A 21,758-nucleotide genomic window follows, 5' to 3' on the forward strand; every position below is an offset into this window, starting at 1 on the left:
CTGAGTTTGCAAAGCTGCCATGCAGGGCCTTCCCTGTTAGTCAGTTAGCATGTGGCCCCTTTTTTGTCAAGAAATGTTTGACTGGAACAGTAAGATACAGAGAGAAAAACATGGGCACTAAACTTGTAGACCTTGAAGTGGTGGTTTTGTGAATTTGAATCCCAAAGGCAAGGGGAATGAAATAAAAAATAAACAACTGGTATTTCCTTCTTGACATGGAATTTATTAGCAAATGTTGCTCAATACAGAAGAGTCATTGGCTAGGCCCTGAAGATATTTTTCACAGGAAGTCTGCCACAAAGGAATTTGGCCTGTTTCATGTCCATTGAGCAGAGTACCAAGGTTGCTTGGTTTCCTTGGAGCTAAGTCATCTTAGGTATGAATAAAAAGGAACTATCTCAAAAACTGGTCTGGATATGTTATTTTTTAATATATTGATGCGTTTTATTTGCTACTATTTTGTTTAGGTGTTTTATATAAATGATCAGGAGCAAGACTGTCCCATGTGAAAGGAAGATCAAAAACAGTTCACACTCACATGGTCAACAACATTCAATTACCTGCTGATCCTATGGAATTCCCTGTAAACATCCTCATACAGAAAACCAACAGCAAACCAAGTTCCTGTCTGCTCTGGTCACAGGGTTTGGGCCCCAGCTCCCATTGTACCAATTAGGAATGAAATAGGCCCTGGCTGGTTTGGCTCAGTGGATAGATTGTCAGCCTGCGGACGTAAGGGTCCCAGGTTCCATTCCAGTCAAGGGCACATGCCCTGGTTGTGGGCTCGATACCCAGTAGGGGGCGTGCAGGAGGCAGCCGATCAATGATTCTCATCATTGATGTTGTATCTCTCCCTCTCCCTTCCTCTCTGAAATCAATTTTATATATATATATATATATATATATATATATATATATATATATATATGTATGAAAATAGGCAATGGGGCAGCTGATCACCCAAATTTCAACAAGGATGATCTCTACCTTAGCACCAACATGGAATAATTCTCCTGCAGACACATGAAACACAGGATTGACAGGTAAGCCATGTTGAACCTAGCCAGGGAAAATTATATACCTCTGCCAAGGGTGATTACCACTCCAGATACAGAGTAGCAGTGCTTACCTGGACAGTAGCTGCAACCCCTACAGTCAAAGATTGGTCAAAGATCAATCACATTTCACTGCCATACCAACAAGCTTAAAAAGTCACTTCATAACTAGAGACATCTAAGACAAAAAGCACCATTATTCTCTGAATCCCAGCTATGTTTTCTCCTCAGCTAGCTGACAATTTTAAAAGTTTGTCCACAACTTTGTCTGAGGACAGTCAATTAACAGTCATGCATACAGCACTTACTGCCACTCAACACTGCCTGGAGTTCAACCCTATTTTCCTAGTATATTTGTTTTTCCTATTTTATACCTTCTTCTCTCTTCAAATTCCTTCCACTCCACCTCTCCCCTCTCTGACTCTCCAATGATCATCTTGTCTCTTACTCATTGAGAAAATAAAGGCAAATCAGGAAAAAAAACCCACCTCATTTCCCCATCCCCAAATGTCTAACCTGCTTCCATTTGTCTCTATATCTTCTAGGCCATCACTATGCACCTGTATCCACCTTACATGTTGTCACTATGAAGCATCCCACCTACTAATGGTCATCCTCTCCACTTCCTTCCACTTGTGCACTGGATGATCTCTTCTTCTTACCTTGCCCTTGGGAACCTCGCCCTCTCTCCTAGATCACCATTTCTCTCTCTACATACAAGTATACCTTAGTATTCTCATCTTTAAAATGTCCTCCATTGACCACACAGACCGATCCCATTTGTGCCCTAGCTGCTATAGTCTCCATTTCTTCACCTGACATTCACTCCTCAAACCACTCTAGATGTTCTTTGGACCTCACTCCTCCCCGGAGACTGCTCATGTCAAGGCTACCAGTAACCTTCATATTGCTAAATCTAACTGTCTTGTGGCTTTTGTGTTACCATGTTCTCCAGCCACACGGTTCCTCTTCCTTCTCTACTTGACCTGTAAATGAACGGTCTAAGGGTTTTATCTTTGGCCCCTTTCTCTTTATCTACAGTTTTTCCTAGGTAATCCAATCAGTTCCACAGCTTCATTTATCCAAATGCCCATTGACATGACAGATGTCTAAAAGGCACCTCCAGCCCTAGCTGGTTTGGCTCAATGGATAGAGCGGACTGAAAGGTTCAATTCTGGTCAAGAGCATGTACCTCAGTTGCAGGCTCCTCCCTGGCCTGGGCCCTAGTCAGGGCGTGTGCAGGAGGCAACAAATAGATGTGTTTCTCTCACATTTATATTTATGTCTTTCCCTCTCTCTCCCACTCTCTCTCTAAAAATCAATGGGAAAATATCCTTGAGTGAGGATTAAAAAATAAATCCTATATAATAAAGAGGTAATATGCAAATTGACCCTCACACCTTCACACAAGATGGCCGCTCCCATGTGGTCAAAGATGGCTGCCACAAGATGGCCGTCAGGGGAGGGTAGTTGTGGGCGATCAGGCCAGCAGGAGAGGGCAGCTGGGGTGGGACCAGGCCTGCAGGGGAGGGCAGTTAGGGGCAACCGGGCCTGCAGGGGAGGGCAGTTGGGGGCAACCAGGCCTGCAGGGGAGGGCAGCTGGGGGCAATCGGGCCAGCAAGGGAGGGCAGTTGGGGGCAATTGGGCCGGCAGGGGAGCAGTTAAGCATCGATCAGGCTGGCAGGGGAGTGGTTAGGGGGTGATCAGGCTGGCAGGAAGGTGAGCGGTTGGGAGCCAGCAGTCCTGGATTGTGAGAGGGATGTCCAACTGCCTAAACCGGCAGTCGGACATCCTCCGAGGGGTTCCAGATTGGAGAGTGTGCAGGCTGGGCTGAGGGACACCCCCCCAGTGCATGAATTTCGTGCACCGGGCCTCTAGTAAATAAATAAATGGCACCTCCAATTTAACCTGACCAAATCATAACTCTTGACTTTCCTCCTACCAACCTGTTCTTCCTAATTTTCACATCTCATAAATGGCACCACCATCCTCACAATTTCCCAAGTTGAAAATCTAGAAGTTATCCTTGAATGTTCTCTCCCTAATAAACTCAACACCTAACCCATTAGCAAGTCTTATATACTCTAAAATATTCCAAAGCTCTCTAATTTTCTGTGTCCCCCACAACCCCAATATCCAAACTATCTTTTGGCGTGCACTTATGGTACGGTTTCCTAATTAGTTGAATCAATTAGGTTTGTGGTTTCCTATTAATGGGATACTTGTCCCCTGATATTTATAGGACTGCTTTTTTGTCATTCAGATCTCAGCTTAAAACTCACCTTGGCAAAAGACCTTCACGCTGCAGCCACTCTAAGATTACTCTCAATCAGTTCATCCTATTCTAATTCTCTGCAAAGCACAAACCACCCATATTTTGTTTGTCCTCCTTCCTGTTTATTACTGTATTTCCCAGGGCCTACAACACCAACATGGCCTGGCACATGGCAGACACAACAAATATTTGTTAAATGCATGCAAAAGCACCAACTGTGTGCTAGGGTTGGGCTAATCTGAGTATCGTTTCATCAGGACAATTTCATAAAATGTAAAATTCCACACTGAGGATTAACTGGATGTATGTTACACCCCACCCACCACCAGTGACCCGCCTACCTTTATTCCCCACCCCCTCCCCTTGAAAAAAAAAAAAAAAAGAGGGATTTGGAAAACAAGGTCATTGCTGCGGTCTTTTGCCACATTTCGTTATCTTCACCAGGCTCCAGGCGACAAAACTAGCATCACCAGGACCAATGAAAAGGGGTCGAATATCAAGGACCTCACCCCGCAGCCAAGGGCGGGCCGCAAAGGATCAGGCGCAGATTCCTAAGCACTGAATGCTGGGAACTGTAGTCTCCCGGGAAGCCCAGTCTGATAGGGTCGGGACCCGCGCAGCATGCTGGGAGTTGTAGTCAAGGCCTGGAAAGAACACCGCGACGAAGGACTGTAATTGTTGAGACTCCGCCTCCGCGCTTAGGCACGCAGCGGGCGAACCCACTGCACGCTGGTAACTGTAGTTTCCCCGGAACTCCGCTCCCCGAGGTGGAGAGACGCGGGGGCTGCGCCATTTTAGGTTCGAGGTGCGACCGCGGACAGAGAAACGCAGGCGAACTCAGCTCGGGCGCCGGGCCGGCTCCGCCCTCGGAGCTCCCGGCGCCCGCCCCTCGCCAGGCCCCGCCCTCCCCCACGTGTCTGCCGCCCGGGGGAGGTGCCTGAGCCCGAGCGGGCAGCCCCAGTCGGCCCCGTCGGCGCGGAGGTCTCGTTGGCGGCGACCTGGAGCGGCCCGGCCTCCCGATGCTCCTGCGCCGGCTGCCGCGGGCCGGGCTGCGCGCTTAGTGCCCGGCTCCGGCCCTGAGGCGGCCGCGGGGCGGAGCGGCCTCGGCCCCGCGGAGACCGAGCGGCTGGGGGGCGAGGCGGCGGCCGCGGGCAGGAGGATGGGGGCCAACCAGTTGGTGGTGCTCAACGTGTACGACATGGTGAGTGCGGCCCGGCCCGCTCCCCTCGCGCGCGGCTCGGACCCCGGCCCAGCGCTTCCTGCCTCGCTCCTCCGCCCCCCGCTGGTGCCCGGGGTGGGGGAGGGGAGTGGTGTGGTTTTCTAGTCCTCGAGGGTGTCGGTGCTGCCCTGTGTGCCGAGGGCTTCGGCCAAGGCTCGGGTCGACGTGAATCTCTCTCGGGCCTCCGCTCGGCTCGAACCCCGGCCCTGGGCCCGACACCTGGCCGAGGAGCAGTGTCCTTCCTGCCAAGCTTCCGTCGCGGGTCCGACCCCCGACTCGCACCACAGGGACCCCGGGTACCCCCCTGCCCCCTCTCGGTTGCCGGCTCTCCCGGGTCCGCCGGACCACACACGTCTGTTCACGCCCAAGTCTTCAGAACTCCCAGCCCCTCCGGAAGTCCAGAAAGTCCCCGCCGTCGAGGTCCGGGCCAGTCTCCCAGAGGCGCCCGGGAGCCCACCCCCTGGCCGCCGAGGCGAGCTCAGGAAGTCAAACGAGGCTGACATTTGTCCAAAAACAGCCCCGCCGAGTTACTTAGGATGGTGGCGCGCCTCCCCCGGAGCGGGGAGACCACTGTCCAGGTGATGCAACAGGTGTCTGGCGTGACCCGGAGGGGGGCGGGGGCCGGTGCGTGGTGTCACCCCGCTGGGGAAGCCTGCGCGCGCGGCACCGGAACGCAGCCCACGGCCGCGGGCCTGGTCAGTGCGCTTGAATTACCCGGCAGAGCCGGAGCGTTATGGTTGCGGAGACGCGTGCCTGGGTTTGTTTGCTTTTGGCGATTAGTGCTTGTTTTGTCATTTACTCGTTTTTCCTGAGGTTAGCTGTACGCGGCTCGGCACCTGTGCGGGTCCCCTTCATTGTTTGTGTTGGCTTAAAGACGCAGAAGAACCGAAGTCCTCGAGGTCAGAGGTCTTGGTTCCCAGCCACAGACCTAACTTTTTCTTCCCTTGCGTTGCTGACCGGTAACATCTTGGGGAGAAAGGAGTTGTGTAGGGAGGGCCCGGAGACCGCCTAGGGCTTGAGGTGGGTGCTCGGTTGAGTTCACGTAAGAGCTTGGAGGTTAACACACTGAGAAGCGTGAAACACGATCACATCACAGAGAAGAAGAATCAGAACCAGAGAGCTTAGAAAAACATGGCCCTGTGTCAGGTTTTCGGCCTGTGTCACGGGTTAAGAAATAACTCTAGATTTAAACTTTTTTTTTCTTCTTCATGACCTACACTTGGCACTTAGTAGGGATAGATATATAGATATATAGATATAATATATTCTTGTTGATTGCAGAGAGGAAGGGAGAGGGAGAGAGAGATAGAAGCATCAATGATGAGAGAGAATCATTGATTGGCTGCCCCCTGCTCGCCCCACAGGGGTTAGTCTGAAACCCAAGCATGTGCCCTTGACCGGAATGGATCCCAGGATCCTTCAGGCCACAGGCCAACGCTCTATCCACTGAGCCAAACCCACTAGGGCTGAAAACACTATATTTTAAAGGGAGGACTATTCTAAGAGATATTAATACTGTTAACTAATTAACGAAGGTCTTGTTCCTCACATCACCTTTGTACAGAGGAAGCAGGCAGAGAAAAGGGTAAGTGAAACCTGCCCAGGTAACTAAAAACAGAGAGGGGCCGGAATTTCCAGGCCACAGTCTGACTCATTATCTTCTCTACTGATTCCCGTCTTCATTTCTTACATATCGCTTTGTCCTGTCAACTGGAGAAGTATATGACTGTTTAGCAAAATGGTCAAGAGTTGAATTATTAGGCTTCTAATAAACTCGCTTTTGTATGTTCTTTTGGGGGCTTCACTTTGTGATTGTTTTATGTCACTAATTCAGCAGTCTACAATTATGTAAGTATGACCCTGTAGAAGTCTCAAAAATGAGTTAATTGTCCTTTTTTAAGGAATTTAGAATGTCATAGGAGAGGTACAGTAGTGGTAACAATTCAGAATAGAATAGCATGATTTGGATAAGAGCACAACATCCTCCAGGAGCGGTAAGAGCACAACATCTTCCACGAGCGGTAAGAGCACAACATCCTCCACGAGCGGTAGGAGCACAACATCCTCCACGAGCGGTAGATCAGGAAACATGGAAAGGGAAGGGGAAACGGAGGCCTGGTGGGAGCTCTGCTGCAGAACTGCCGGCCCGGGGGCATGGCAGGAGCTGGAAGCGCGGGCTGGTCCCGAATAACAAGAGGGTGGGATACAGGAAAGCAGATACACTGGAAGTCTGATTAGAACTTTTCTTAGTTTGGAGCTGGAATGAAGGGTTGGGGGGGGTGTCTGTGAGCCAGGGGGACCCACTTAAAGTTGTGTGGTCCAGAGCAGCAGCATCAGAGTTGCGTTTTAGAATTAAGACCAGTGGGTTGAGGTGCAAATTTGTGTCTATTATACTCACGTTGCTCAAGTCCGTATTGGATTTTGAGACCTTTTTGCTTGATGTCAAGGGCATGTTCTTTTCTCTTTGGTAGTGCTTCCTGCTCCGCGTGGAGCCTTTGATGAGGATTGCTGTCTTCTGTTGTAAACACGCGCTAATAATCACTGTCTCTAGGGACCTCTTGCCATGCATCCTTGTGCCTCTTGTCTGTGAGACTGTCACCTGCTCCCGTTTGCCAGATTGGGAGCTGCTGATCATTTCTTTTCCCCCGTAACTGCCACGTGTCACAGTCGTTGTATGAGGATCACCTGTATTACCGTCCTCTCGGGAGGAGGAGCACCATCCTCATGAGGTTACCCCATGCTCCACAGCGCTGTAAATTATTGCTTGCCACCTTCTCAGTGATTGTTTCTCTTTGTACTTTGGGGTAACCTGCCACCAATAAAACATGTCCTGGAGTTACTTTCTGAGTCTTGGGAATGAGGTTATTCACATACTCCCAGTTGACTGGCCTACATTGTAAAGCAGATGATTCAGATCAATTTCAGTTGCTGGGACAATCTGGGGTGTAGTCACTCTAGCACAAGCTCTTCATTTGTCGTAGTTCCAGATTATGTGCTTTTATATTATCTTGGCTACTAATGAATTTTCATAAAATCAGCATATGCAGTAGTGTGATGATGTTTGTAGATTGTCAACAAACAATTTTCTTCCTGTTTTTATTTTTTAATATATTTTTATTGATATTCTTCCTGTTTTTAAATAGTATCTGTACATCTTCAAAGTCTTAATAGGAAATAAACACACTTTCTAGAACTCTTCATATAAGGACATTTTGGTCTGCTCTCCATTCTTTTGCCTCCCACCCCCACCCCCCTCAGCACCCCAGTCTCCTCCATTAGACTCTTCCAAGAAAGTGAGGTCCTGCAGGTGTGGTAGGATCTGACTTCCCACGCCTTGGCAGGTCAAAGGCAGACTTTCTGAGTGTGTTCATCTGAACATACCCTTCACCTAAATGATTCCATAATCTCTGAAGCAATATGTTCAGTAACAGCCTTTTTCCCTCCCCTCCTTTCCCACCTTAGACCCTTTCCCTTTCCTCCCACACCCCACATCTCTCTGTTGTAATTGTTTATTTTTGTAACTAGCTTAGTTTCCCAAGCCAGAACCCTGGGATAAAACTAAGTTCCTCTCAATTACAAATAAACAGTTAAGTCACCCGGCCCTGTCTCTGTTTTGGTTTGGTTGATTTTGCTGAAAGGAACAGCTTGGTAATCAGGGGCTTAAACTGGAAGGATAATGATCTTAAGTCCACAAATAAACAGACCCTGGGCTAGGTCCGCAGCTCGGCGTGTCATCCAGGACCAGGACTTACACCCTTGCACTCTGCTGTCCTCAGCGTGTTGCCTTTGGTGCCTGCTTGTCCCCTCCGAGTTGTAAAATGACGGTCATAGCACCACAGACACTAGCCCTGTTCAGCAGGAGTGAAGGCAGACAGGTGAGGAGGCCTTTCTCTACCTGCACCTCTCCCCTTTCAATAGACAAGGCTTTCCCGGAGATTGTCCACAGCTGTCACGTGGGACTGAGGAAGCGAGGACGGATCATCTGGCTCTCCTAGCTTCCCGGGGCGTTAGGGGAGGGAGGCAGGGAGTTGGAAATGGCGGTTAGCTGGGACCTATGATGTCTGTCACATCCTTTATTTTCTGAGTATTCTTTTTTTTTCCGCCCCCATCCTCTCTCCTCCCCAGCCTTTCCTCTAAGATGGTGGCCCGAAGCTGGACTGCCTCTGAGTATTCTTTAAAGTGGTTACCTGATCATCATTTCCACTGTTGCTTCTCAAGTTCAAATTATCTCTGTTTGCGTAATATAATAGCCTTCTTACTAGTGTCATTTTTTGGTATTACTTCGTTTTAACCCATCTTCCCTTCTGTTACCCAAGGGATCTTTCTGAACCATAAGTGATTGTGGCCTTTTTGTGCTGAAAATTCACCTACAGGATACAGTCCAATGTCCTTTATGATGTAACACCTACCTGACTAACTACGTGCCAACCCCCCGCTAGTTCCCACACACCCTATCCACTTTCTGCTCACACAGTGCAATTTTTTCAGTTTTCCAGGCAGGCTGTACTGTACTAGTGCACACCTCAGTACCTTCGCACATGCTAGTCCTTCTGCCTGAAATGTCCTATTCAAAAATGATCAGCTGCAACCTCCTGCTCCTTCTGGCTGTAGCTTAGCTTTTCTTCATCAGACGCAGGTGAACTCCTGTGCCCTCGTGTACTTCCTGCCTGTCTCAGTCACTGATGTATTGTGATTCTGTGAATCCCACTCGACTGAGCTCCTTAACAGCATCCTACTGTCGCCACTGTCTACACTGGGGCCTGTCACCGTAAGGTGTTTGGAAGGAAATATTTGCCATCGGGTGGGATTTTAATTAGGCAGTTTTGTCAGCGATGGTGTCAATACTGAAATAGCATGGAAAGGCCCTCTGATCTCCCTTCTGTTGGTGCCAGATACTTATTTCTATGTTTTTTCCTGGACTCAGTGTACTGCTGGGTTCTAGCTCTTATTATCGGAGTAGGGTGACCACATGAAAGGGGGAGGGTCCTGGGAATGAGAGAAGAAATACCAAACATTCTTCTGTGTCAGTTTTTTTAAGCATCATGGGACTAGGCTGAGGAAATGTTTTTAAACCGTTTATTTTTTGAAGTTGGGTCTTAGTCATTCCTTGGAACATAATCTTTCCGAAAACATTGTCAGTTCCTGAATTTAACATGGATTAACTAGTTAGTAGAAACTAGACTTAATCTTCTTGTACCAAGTATGCGTCTTGAGCCAGAGCCATCTTGAGCCAGAGCCATTTCCACCACTTGACGTAGAAACTGACGCATGAGTCTAGCTAAATTAAAAAAGAGGACAATCATCAATCTGTCCCCCTAATTATCCGTGGCAGTATCTTTATTTTTTGGTTTAGATTAAATGAGAAAAGAATTCACTCTCGGTATGTATTTGTTTTCCATTGCTGCAATAACAAATCGCCAGAAACTTAGCCAAGTTGTCATCTCAACTTCTGTGGGTGAGAAGGCCCGTGGGCTGGGCCGTCCCTCCGCTGGAGTCAGTGTCAGTCAGCCTGGCTCCAGGAGAATTCTGCCCGAGAACTCAGGTGCTGGAAGTTGTAAGACACAGGTCTCATTCCTTGCTGGCTGCTTCCCGTTTCTGGTAGCTGCGTTCATCTTTTTTTATATGTCACCTGGTGCTCCAGGGGAATCCCCCCCCCAACCCCCCCCCCCCAAAGAAAAAGGAGTGTGTGTGCATTGGACTGATAGGTCAGCAGAGGTGGGAGGGCATTCAGAGGCTTTCCTGGTGAAGGAGCAACTTTGGCCACCAGGGCTTTGGGGATGAAGGGGACTGGGACTGAATTGAGGAACTGCATTTGCCTGTCCCACTTCATTTCCTTAGTTTCCTCATTCTCCGGTTTCTTTCTCGTCCCTGTTCCCTGGGGCCACGCCACGATAATGTAGCCCTGATGCGGGGAGAGCAGGAGAGGCCTCCTGGGTGGCCTGGGGTCAGCGGAGGAGAGGCAGGCCTGCGTTCTTCATCTTCAAACCAGCAAAAGTGCAGTGAGTCCTTCCCCTCTTCAAATACGTCTGCCCTCCCCTCCTGCCGCATCTGTTCTCCCCCCACCCAGAGCAAGTTCTCTACTTTTAAAGGCTCGTGTAATTAGAGGGGACCCGAGAGGATATTCCGGGATAATCTCCCTGTCTGAAGGCCTCTAACTTTAATTACATCTGCAAAGTCCCTTTGCACATCATGTAACATACTCACAGGTTCTGGAGACTAGAGTGCCGACATCGTAGGGAGTCATTCTGCCTCCACACATCTATGAAAGGTGTTGTGTAAACCCAGATATGTTCAGTGTTCCCTTTCACAGTCCCTTGACTTGGCATGGAATAAGTTTTAATTTAAAATGGAGAATTTGAAGTATTCAGCAAATAGTGTATGGAAACCGTTTGTGACTGGCAAATAGGCAGACGTGAAGGGTCCAAGCATATTGGTGACCACAGGCCCTTCAGACTGCAGTGCACAGTGTGTATCAGCCCCCGGTCACACTGACGACGGGTAACGTTAATAAGATAGAATTGAATGAAACTTGGAAGCTAAATATTTTCCAATACCAAGAAGAGCCTACTGTTTTAGGTGATTTCTTTTGTTAAATGGATTTTTCCTAAGACAGGGTGTACTTACTTAGCATTTGTTGACTGTCAGATTTTCTGCAAGATGATTTAAATTGTAAAAAGCAACATTATTAAGTGTCGCCCAGTTGGTTAATAGAATTTAAAGGGAAGATTGCCAAAATAATCTTAAAGTAGAAGGAAGGCAGAAAAATAATAGAGGGAAATGAGATACATGAAAATAATTTTGCTTCAATTTATCCAGATTGTGTATTGGTATATGTCTGATGATTCCCTAGCCCCCAAAACATTAGCTCACAAATTAATTAATTGAGCCCACATTATCTATAATAATAAAAGTATAATATGCTAATTAGACCAGACAGCTGTACAACCTACCGGACGAAATTCCAGAAGCCGGGGCTGTGAGCACCGAGCCCCTTGTATGAATTTCTTTTTTTAAAAAAATATATTTTATTGATTTTTACAGAGAGGAAGGGAGAAAGATAGTTAGAAACATTGATGAGAGAGAAACATCGATTCAGCTGCCTCCTGCACACCCCCCACTGGGGATATGCCCGCAACCAAGGTACATGCCCTTGACTGGAATCAACACAGGACCCCTCAGTCCGCAGGCCAACACTCTATCCACTGAGCCAAACCAGTCAGGGCTCCTTTGCACGAATTTCATGCATCAGGTCTCTAGTTTGAAATAAAAGCCTTTCCTCACTATAAATTGTGATGTCATCCTTATCATACTAAATTCTTGGCCATACAGAATTTTTGCAATTACTCATCACTACACTATTTTAATTGTTACAATTTCACAACATATCTTAGTATGTGGCTAGGCCAGTTTCCTTTGTTTAACATTCCCAAGTTTTCTTGACTGTTATTCACTTCCTTTTTTATGAATATTTTATAAGGCTCTCTGAAAACAATACTTTTTTTAATCTTTTTGTTTTCTTAAATTGTGTTAAAAACACACAGTTTGCCATCTTACCCATTTTTGCTGTATAGTCCGTAGTGTGTGTTCTACTCACATGGTTGTGCCCCAATCCCCAGAAATCTCTCATCTTGCAAAACGGAAACTATATCCATTAAACAACTCCCAGTTTCCTCCTGCCCTCACTCCTGGTTGCCTCCATTCTGCTTTGTGTCTCAGTTTGACTCGATGCCTCATGTAAGTGGAATTGTACAGAGCTTGGCTTTTCATAGCTTATTCCACTTTGCACAGCGTCCTCAAGGCTCATCCACGTTGTAGCATGTGTCAGTTCCATCTTTGTAAGACTGAATAACATTTTTTTTTAAATATATTTTATTGATTTTTTACAGAGAGGAAGGGAGAGAGAGAGAGAGTTAGAAACATCCATGAGAGAGAAACATCGATCAGCTGCCTCCTGCACACCCCGCTACTGGGGATGTGCCCGCAACCAAGGTACATGCCCTTGACCAGAATCGAACCTGGGACTCTTGAGTCTGCAGGCTGACGCTCTATCCACTGAGCCAAACCAGTCAGGGCAAGACTGAATAACATTTATCCCATTCCATGTATATACCACATTTTGTTTAGCCGTTTATCAGTATACATTTGGGCTACTTCCACCTTTTGGCTATTGTAAATAATACTGCTGTGAACATAAGTGTACAAATATCTCTTCCAAGTCCCTGTTTTCAATTCTTCTGTGTATATATATACACACCCAGTAGTGCATAAATTATTTTTAAATTGGAATTGCACTAAACCTGTAAGTTAATTTGGAAAGAATTGGCATCTTTTCTATAATATCCTTCCCCCGCCCCCCAGGGATAAATGTAGGATTTTTTTTTTTTTTTTTTTTTTTGCTTTTTGAAATACATGCAAATAGTTAAATAAGTTAAGGCGCAACTCATGTATCTGAGCCCTCTATTAACAGAATAAGCTTAATAAATAAGTAAGATATATGGTATGTTGAGTGACAGTCGGCTCAAGAGGAACCTGACGCAGGAAGGGGAAGGGCAGTGAGGGTCAGGACGGTGTGGCGCAGTTCCTGCCGCAGTTCCAGTAGAGTGGCCGAGAACGGCCTCCCAGGCGGGCATTCCTGAAAGGGGCAAGGGCTGCGCCGTGGGGATGTCCGGGGAAAGAATGTTCTGGGCAGAGGGTAAGCAACACCACGGAGTAGTCGGCCCGCATGCCTCTTCTTAAGTTAGTGTACAGCAAGAAACAAGGTGCTTTTAGGGGAATTTATGAATTATATTCTCTAGATTAATGAGATCATTGAAAATAACAGCAGGCAGTATCCAAAAAGGAACAATCTGAGATTAGGCACCATTGCTGAATTTAAAACTACAACCAGAAGGAGTTACCGAACAAACAGATTGAAAACTAAAGAGAAAACAGCAAGATTTAGAAAGTCTCTCAGAACCCTGAGTGGAAGGGTCAGTGTTGATCTCCAGAAGTGCTAGGCAGACTGTTTTAACGTTAGGACCATTCAAGCAAAGCCTGGTTTAACTTTCAAATTTCAAGGAGAAAGCAGAAATCCACAAATACACACAGGCAAAGAAGTTACTAGAAGGGAACAAAATCAAGCTGACTTCAGGCTCCTCGCTCATGACAGCAACGCCTCACTAAAACCGCATTGTCTGCAGACTGGAGGGGAGCCGGTCTGTCGGAATGCTCCTGCTTCTCAGGTGGTCGTTCCTGTGCAGGCCGCGTAGACGTGCCAGGTGCCTTTGGGGAGGTAACAGGTAACTAAGAAAGGGGGTGACAGTATAAAAGAAACAGCCGTTGGGCATCCGTACTTGTTTACTATAGATGCAGCCTAATGGATATATGGTTTAAAAATGCCAGTACCCAGAATTCCTCTTCAAAGAGAATGAACATGGTGTTAAAAACAAAGTCTCGGGTTATATCGACCAAGCCTTGGGGGAGGGAGGAGACAGAAGCATCCCGCATAGCATCCTACATAAGCGGTAACCCAGTAGATACAATTGGTTCTTGTTGGTATTGGAAAGTCTATTAGAGTGTGGTGTAATTTTTTTTTTCATGTAAATGTAAGTATTGTTGGGATAAAGTCAGATCTAGAGGGGAAATATAGCAGAGAAAATATAGTCCCTATGATGTAAGAGAGAAAACAAAAAAGACAAGTGTAAAATGAAGACAAAGGCAAGGCATAAATTATGAAATGACAGTAAATAAATTAAAATCCCCTATTAAGCTTGTTAAGTATGTTTATAGTGTCCTTTGCTTTACAGAATTTAAAATTGCATGTGGTCAAAACTGCTGTTGTCTATGACCTTTCAGCTTGATGTTGTCCCTAGAAAGGCTTTCCCACGTCTAAAATTATACAAATAACCTGTGTTTGTTTCCAAGTGGAAAGCCAGTCATCCCAACACTGTTTATTGCGTGATCCATTGCACCGCTTGTTAATTGGAAGTGCGGGCCACATTTATCCCATGCTAAATTATCAGCGTCATCTAAGTCTATTTCTTGACTTTCTTTGCTGTTCATCTATTTAGTTGCTTCTTCCTGCACCTTTATCAGGTGTTTAATTACAGTATTCCAGTGTGTTTTGATACCTGGTGATGGAGGTTTTTTCTCTTACTCTCAGAATTTTCTTTATCTCACATTCATTTTTCAAATAAAATTTAGAATCAATTTATCAAAAAACTCACTGCAATTTTAAGTGTAATGACATTAAATTTATGAATATTTTTTGGGAGAATTGATAGATTTACAATATTGAATCTTCCCATAATAAGAGCTACCATTTTTGAGTGATTTCTTCATGCCAACCATTGCCCTAAACCATTCCTTTATACACTGAGTGGCCAGATTATTATGATCTCTGAACGCATAATAATTTGGCCACTCAGTGAATATCCTATATAATAAAAGGCTAATATGCAAATTGTCCCTTTGACCAGCAGCCCCGCTAGCCAACCGCCCATGTCCCGTCCCCCTGGCCAGGCTGGCCAGACCCCACCCATGCACAGGGGAGTGCTGCTCAGCTAGAAGCTAGTCTCACGGCTGGCGAGCGTAAGGGCGGTGCCAGGAGCCTCTCTCACCTCCGCAGCAGCGCTAAGGAGCAGCGAGCAGGCGGGCAGTAAGGAGCAAGGGGTCCTGGACTGCGAGAAGGCACAGGCCGAGCTGAGGGACACCCCTGTCCCTCCCCGCACCCAGTGCATGAATTTCATGCACCAGGCCTCTAGTGTGAAAATAGATAAAACAAGATACGTGATAAAAACAAGAGTAGGTGAAGGCTCAGAAACCTGGGTCTCATTTATATAGCTTAGCCACTCATTATGTGATGTTGGGCATATTATTTGCCTGAACATCCCTAATGTGATTCACATATTTTACATGGACTGTTCTCATTATGAAAAACAAAATAAGTGAAAGTGTGGTTTATTTTTGAATGGCATCCAAAAAAATGAGTTATTAATTTACTATATATGCACATATTTCTATTTAACACCTATCAAACTGTGATTGTTTGCATTCTTAATGAGTTCCTACACATGAGGACTGTGAATTGATCATCCTTGTATCGCCAGTGTCTAGCAGAGTCCCTGACACATGGGAGGCATGCATACATTTTATGGAAGCAAAGTTATCTAACTTGCTTTATAGCAAGTAAACCTTTAAAATGAGATTTATTGTCTAACCACTATGCTGTACACCTGAAACTAATTCAAATTAATGTAGAATGTAAACTATAATTGAAAAAAGAATTTTTAATTAAAAATAAAATGAAGTGAAATTTAAACTGAAACTCACAGGTCCTTCTAGAACAGTGTTTCTCAGTTTTATCCTGGACCAACCAAGAAATACATTTTACATCATACCCATTATACACACACAGTCCTGAAACAAAATGTTAGAAAACACCTTGCTTTGTGTGATGTCCTCTCATTAGTTCAATTTCATTATTTTTTGTTCATTTGAAATAATGCTGGTGTAACCCACCGTAATGATTTCAGGACCCCCTGAGAGGCTCCAGGACACATCTCAAGAATGCAAGCTCCCTGAGAACAGGAACTTCATGTTCACATCTATATTGCTAGTGCTTGGCACATAGTAGGTGTTCAGTATTTCTGGAATGAGTGAAAAAATGGAGAGGCTCTTTTCCATAGGTCACAATTAAGGACAATACAAAGAAAAGGCAGGAGAGATCTGTAATACTGTCAACAGTTAAAATATACACTGAGTGGCCAGATTATTATGATCTCTGAACACATAATAATCTGGCCACTCAGTGTATATCCTATATAATAAAAGGCTAATATGCAAATTGTCCTCTCAACCAGGAGTTTGACCAGCAGGCAGGCCGGCCAACCGCCCATGTCCCCTCCCCCTGGCCAGGCTGGCCGGACCCCACCCATGCACGAATTCATGCACCGGGCCTCTAATTAATATATATATATATACAGAGTGGCCAGATTATTATGCGTTCAGAGATCATAATAATCTAGCCACTCAGTGTATATATATTTATCTATATAATAGAGGAATATGCAAATTATTCAGGACGCCGAAACATCACGACCGAACAGCAGGGACCTGAGGCTGCATGGCACCTGGCCGGGGCGAGGGACCTCAGGCCACGCCCAGGCCACGCCCCCTGCCCCAGCACAGGGCCAGGGGACCTCAGGCTGCACCCCTCGTTTGGCAAGGCTTGATGGGACCTCAGGCCGCGCCCCCTGCCCCAGCACTGGGCCGGGACCCCCTCATGCCATGCCCCCACCTGGCGGGGCTTGACAGGGACCTCAGGCCACGTCCCCCGTCCTGGCACCGGGCTGGGGGACCTGAGGCTGCGCCCCCTGCCCAGCACTGGGCTGGGGGATCTGAGGCTGCACCCCCCTGCCTGGAGGGGCTTGACGGGGTTGGGGCCAACCGGGTCTGGGTCTTCTGCGTTTTTGAAGCGCGTGCGGGTGGTGGGCGGGGACTTGATTCTAGGTCCTGCGGCGCGCCCCAGACTCTGACAGGAGGGAGATTTTCATATACATTTTACTAATTTTCTTTAATCTCTGACACTTCTATTATAGAGAAAGAGCAAATATCAATATTAAAATATTTCCTCTAATTAATTTCCTTTTAATGTGCACCAATTTTGTGCACTGGGCCACTAGTTAAAATATATCTATATATAATTTTAAAAAACACACAAAGAAATAGCCTTAGAAACTCCTTGCTACATTTCAACTCATAGTATTTGAGTGGTCTACTAGAATAATGTAATACCTAAGCATCATGGAGGAAGCAAAGGTAGGTAAGGCCCAGTCTCAGACCTCATGCAGTTCAGAGCCTAATCCAAGGGAATGGTCAAGTACAAGTAGCCTTAGAAGAAGTTTCAAGATTTTACCAACATATTTGACACCAGTCACAGACAGACACAACTAAAGCTAAGTGCTGATAGGAGGATTTTCTGGCATAGATGTGATAATAGGATCAAGAATTGATGACAGTACCCTGCCTCATCTATTTCTCATCACTAGTGGAATCAAACTGTGGGTTATATATAAAATAGATTTTTAAAATATTCAAGGGACACTTGGTTTGACAGTTAAAAATCTGTTCTCAGTCAAATAAGTTAATTCATAATAATCCTGTGTGTAGCCTGTGGATCCTAAAAATTAGGTCTTTCTGCAAGCACAATAATTTGTTTTTGAAAATTAGTTGGCCTGGTTGATAAAGAGGAGGAAGCTTTAGCTTTATACAAAATACAATTTCTTGGTTTTTGGTTAGCATGTAAGTGTGTAGTTTTGTGTACTCACACTGATGAGTTCAGGACTGTGCTTAGGAGCTGTTAAGACTTACAGTCCTTAATTAAGCCAGCCTTAGACTAACTTTAACATTTGTCATCAAAACAAACTTGAGCCGAAACCGGTTTGGCTCAGTGGAAAGAGCGTTGGCCTGCGGACGGAAGGGTCCCGGGTTCGATTCCGGTCAAGGGCATGTACCTTGGTTGCGGGCACATCCCCAGTAGGAGGTGTGCAGGAGGCAGCTGATCGATGTTTCTCTCTCATCGATGTTTCTAGCTCTCTATCCCTTTCCCTTCCTCTCTGTAAAATATCAATAAAATATATTAAAAAAAAAAAACGTTTAAAAAAAAAAAAAAACGAACTTGAGCAGGAGGGAAGCAGGTTGAACAGCTGTGCTGAAACAGATGGAGATAGGGACCTGTCCCCGTGAACTGGGAGGCATGGCTACCCTGGCTTTAGTGCATGTGTTCATGTTTGGTTACATTACCTTGAAAAGAAATAAAAAGAAGCTTTACAGAACATTTACAAAACCTGAAACACTATTAACCAAAAACCCACTGGCAAATCTTTTGTAATCAGGAGAGATTACTTTCAAAGATTGAAAGTAATCAACGACTTATAAATAGCATTGTAATGAGAATGGTTTGTTACGTAATTTTTTCCTAAGATCAAGAAAGTGAGTCGTGCTTTTTGTAGATCACCTCTAGTAGTGAAAAGATTGAACATTCTCTTAGAAATAATAATACTGGAATAGATCTGTTCTTACAGTGTAAAGCAAGTTACCAGACAGCCCGGGGTGTTCATGATTTTATCTAAAAAATACTGGAATATCTCAGTTCATTCAGTGAGGCTTTTTTGACTCCACTTTATGATAGCCAGATGCTAAGGCACCGTAGGTAGCATTTAAATGTGGTTTCCTGTTAAATAGCAGTTGCGATAGGATTATCTGGGACTCAGCCCAAATGGTACCAGAAGGACCTGACAGGATAGTTTAACAGTGTGAACATGAACACCAAGGACAGTTTTATGTGAGATGGAACTATAGTAATTATCCCACAATCTCCACGCGTCACAGTTATTTTGGATTTGTAACTCAGTAATCAAACGCCTTCTCTATTCCCTAAGCACCTTTTTATGGCAATTAAGTGAAACACTTGCTCTGATCCACAGGAACTCGGGCTCCGGTTTTTCAGAGGAAACCATCGTGCTTCATACTCGCTCAGATCATTCAGTGCTGCCTTTCCAGGAAGGGAGGCCCAGACCCAAGTGGTCAGTTAAGTGTTTTAAGTTCCAGACTAGGGAGATGGCATTTATCGTTTTGTTGCTTGCAAACAGAAGCATAAAATTTTATTAAATCGATAAGGCAAATCATTGACCAAAATGAAGTTTAATGAAAGTTCTCTGTCAGAAGATTAACATTTTAATAGTGTAGGACTATATTATAGCACAGTCAGTTCTCTTCTATAAACTATGCTTTAAAATAATAAATAGAAATATTTAGGCCTCTTTTTTTCTGTATTGAGGCAAAATTGGGCTCAAAAGTAATTGTACTTACATATTTATTGCCAACCCACATATTTTAAGATGATAATTCTCCTGACTTGTTTTTTCCTGTCTTTTGTTATATTAATACTTCAGAATGCTTTGGAAAGCCCTCTAAACCAGCGGCCGCCAACCTTGCGGACCTCCGGACCACCAGGGTCCGCGCACCACCGGTTGGCGACCGCTGCTCTAAACCAGTGACACTGGCTGGCACCAGAGGAGGTCGTGTGTTGGTGGTTCTTCCGTGGCCATCTTCTGCACAGCTGCCATCTCCATAGTCTTAGAAGTGCAAGGCCAGAGGGTCCGAGCACCCAAGTTGAGATGTGGCTCTCCAGCCCTCTGCTCATGCCCCTCATGAATGTAGAAGCATTTATGAAACTACTGCCTTGCTTACAGACCTTGTACTCAGGTCTGTGCTTCCCAGGAGTAGGAATCACTGCTGCAGGCGCTCTAGAGCCAAGTGAACTCTGCCGCTGTTTGCTGTCCAGTTTAGTGAGTTGCTGCTCCTGGTTATTTGACATCCTCTCCCAGAGGTTCTTGAACATTCTGAGAATTAACAGCCAGAACTGATCTGCCAGAACAAAATGTTAGAAAAGGATCCTATTGTCAATAACCATATGTGTTTACTGCTGCTAGCACTTAATGTTTACCATGCTATGGGTCATGCACTCTAAGTAATTTATACATCGCTAGTTCATTTAATCCGCGCAATAGCCCTCTGAGTAGATACTGTTTTCCTCCATTTTATAAACACTGGGAGGATCCGTCTCTTTCCCGGTCACGCTAGTACATAGTGAAGCCAGAATTCGAACCAAGGCCTTCTGTCTCCAGAAACTGAATTGGAATCCAACTTTTGAGATAGATTGGGTATCTTTAAAGTTATCTAATATTTATGAAAACATAAGGCACAGAGCCTCAGATTCGTGACCACCGCAAGTTTCTTTGCTAACATTCAAATGCTTCAGCTTGTGTTAGGTGCAGTACGTGGCTCAACCGTTTCTTACCCAAGCAGTAATCTCTGAAGTAAATGCCGGTATAATAGAAGCAGTGCCCTGTGATCCCAGCTGGAACATTGTGGGCTTCCCATTTGCCTAAGGGAAAATTGCCTAGATCAGTGGTAAACTCGCGAGCCGCAGTTTGCCGCTCTGTTGACTAATGAGTTTGCTGACCACTGGGATAGGGGCTTAATCACAAGGAACAACAACAGCCTGTAATTATTGGAATCGAGAATCTAGGTCAGTGGTTGGCAAACTCCTTAGTCAACAGAGCGGCAAACCGCGGCTCGCGAGCCGCAGTTTGCCGACCACTGGCCTAGATTAAGCTGACCTAATGTGTCCTCAGGACAGATGGTTTAGGGGTGGTTGACGTGGAGATGTTGTGGTAACTCTGCTGTTGCTTCATGGTTTGAGAGATGCTATTTTGTGGTAGCAACTGGCTGGTTTACTGTTTTCCTTTGGTATGTTAGGGGTTTAAGAACCACAAACTAACTCAAGTGGAAACATGTGATTTCTCATGGATCCCTTTGGGATTGATTACCTAGTTGTCCGCAATGAGTAACCTTAAATCTACCGCCTCCTTTAGTGGACCCGCCTGCTACTCTGTGTGGCTCCTGCGCCAGCAGGGCTCTGTGTGAAAGCACTCGGAAGGCTGGCCCAGTGGCGCTACATCTTCATCCGGGCCTCTGCAGCGTCTGCGAGCACCGTGCTTAAACTGTCCCCTGAACCCTGGTTGTGCTCTTACACTTGGTCCAAATCTAGGCATGAAAGGATCCTTTCCCAGTTCAAATAAAAAGCTAAGCTTTCCGTTCAACTTGTCCCAGATTTTGCATTTTTCCCAGTCATGTAATTTTAAACTTTTGGCATCTGCTACTATTTAGACAACAGAATCAGTGAAGATATACCCAACAAAAGGGAACAGAGATCTTGCTGACATCCAGTCGTATCTAATTGAGCAGCTTGTTTTGTTTGTTTGTTTTTCCTGCCTGTGATTTCATGTTGCATATTTATGATATGTTTCTGTTAGAAACTATCAGTGTTTCATGGTGTTCTACCAGAGCATGAATTTTCATATAGCAAGTTTGAGAAGCTCTGTTGAGCTTTGTACAGAGATTTTATCTCCCGAGATGCTATGTGCAAGGTTTTGACAGCAGTAAGTAATTTTTTAAAGTAAGGACGGGATGGAAAACAAGATATAAAGAAGCATTGATAAACACTATTTCTAAAATCTTAAACTGCTTCTGCATGAATAGCAACAGCAAATCCTTGTAGGGGAGTTTCACAACCAAAATCATTCTGTAAAAGGCTTCGTCCTCGTATACCTTTTGTTTTATTTACAGTTATCTCATTAAATTCCCCCTTAAAATAAGCATCATC

At 45.4% G+C, this 21,758-nt stretch overlaps 1 protein-coding gene across 1 annotated transcript in view; it reads left to right on the top strand.

The window, feature by feature from the left end:
- The first annotated feature begins 4,112 nt into the window (after window positions 1-4,112).
- The window catches only part of DESI2 (desumoylating isopeptidase 2), a 36,382-nt gene continuing 18,736 nt past the window's right edge, over window positions 4,113-21,758 (top strand). The window contains exon 1 of the mRNA XM_080651018.1: window positions 4,113-4,531. Within this exon, the coding sequence (XP_080507144.1) occupies window positions 4,490-4,531 (42 nt within the window). The 5' untranslated portion in view covers window positions 4,113-4,489. The remainder of the gene's footprint in view (window positions 4,532-21,758) is intronic.

The sequence above is a fragment of the Plecotus auritus genome, assembly GCF_963455305.1.
Source record: "Plecotus auritus genome assembly, chromosome: 14".
Taxonomy (NCBI): Eukaryota; Metazoa; Chordata; class Mammalia; order Chiroptera; family Vespertilionidae; genus Plecotus; species Plecotus auritus.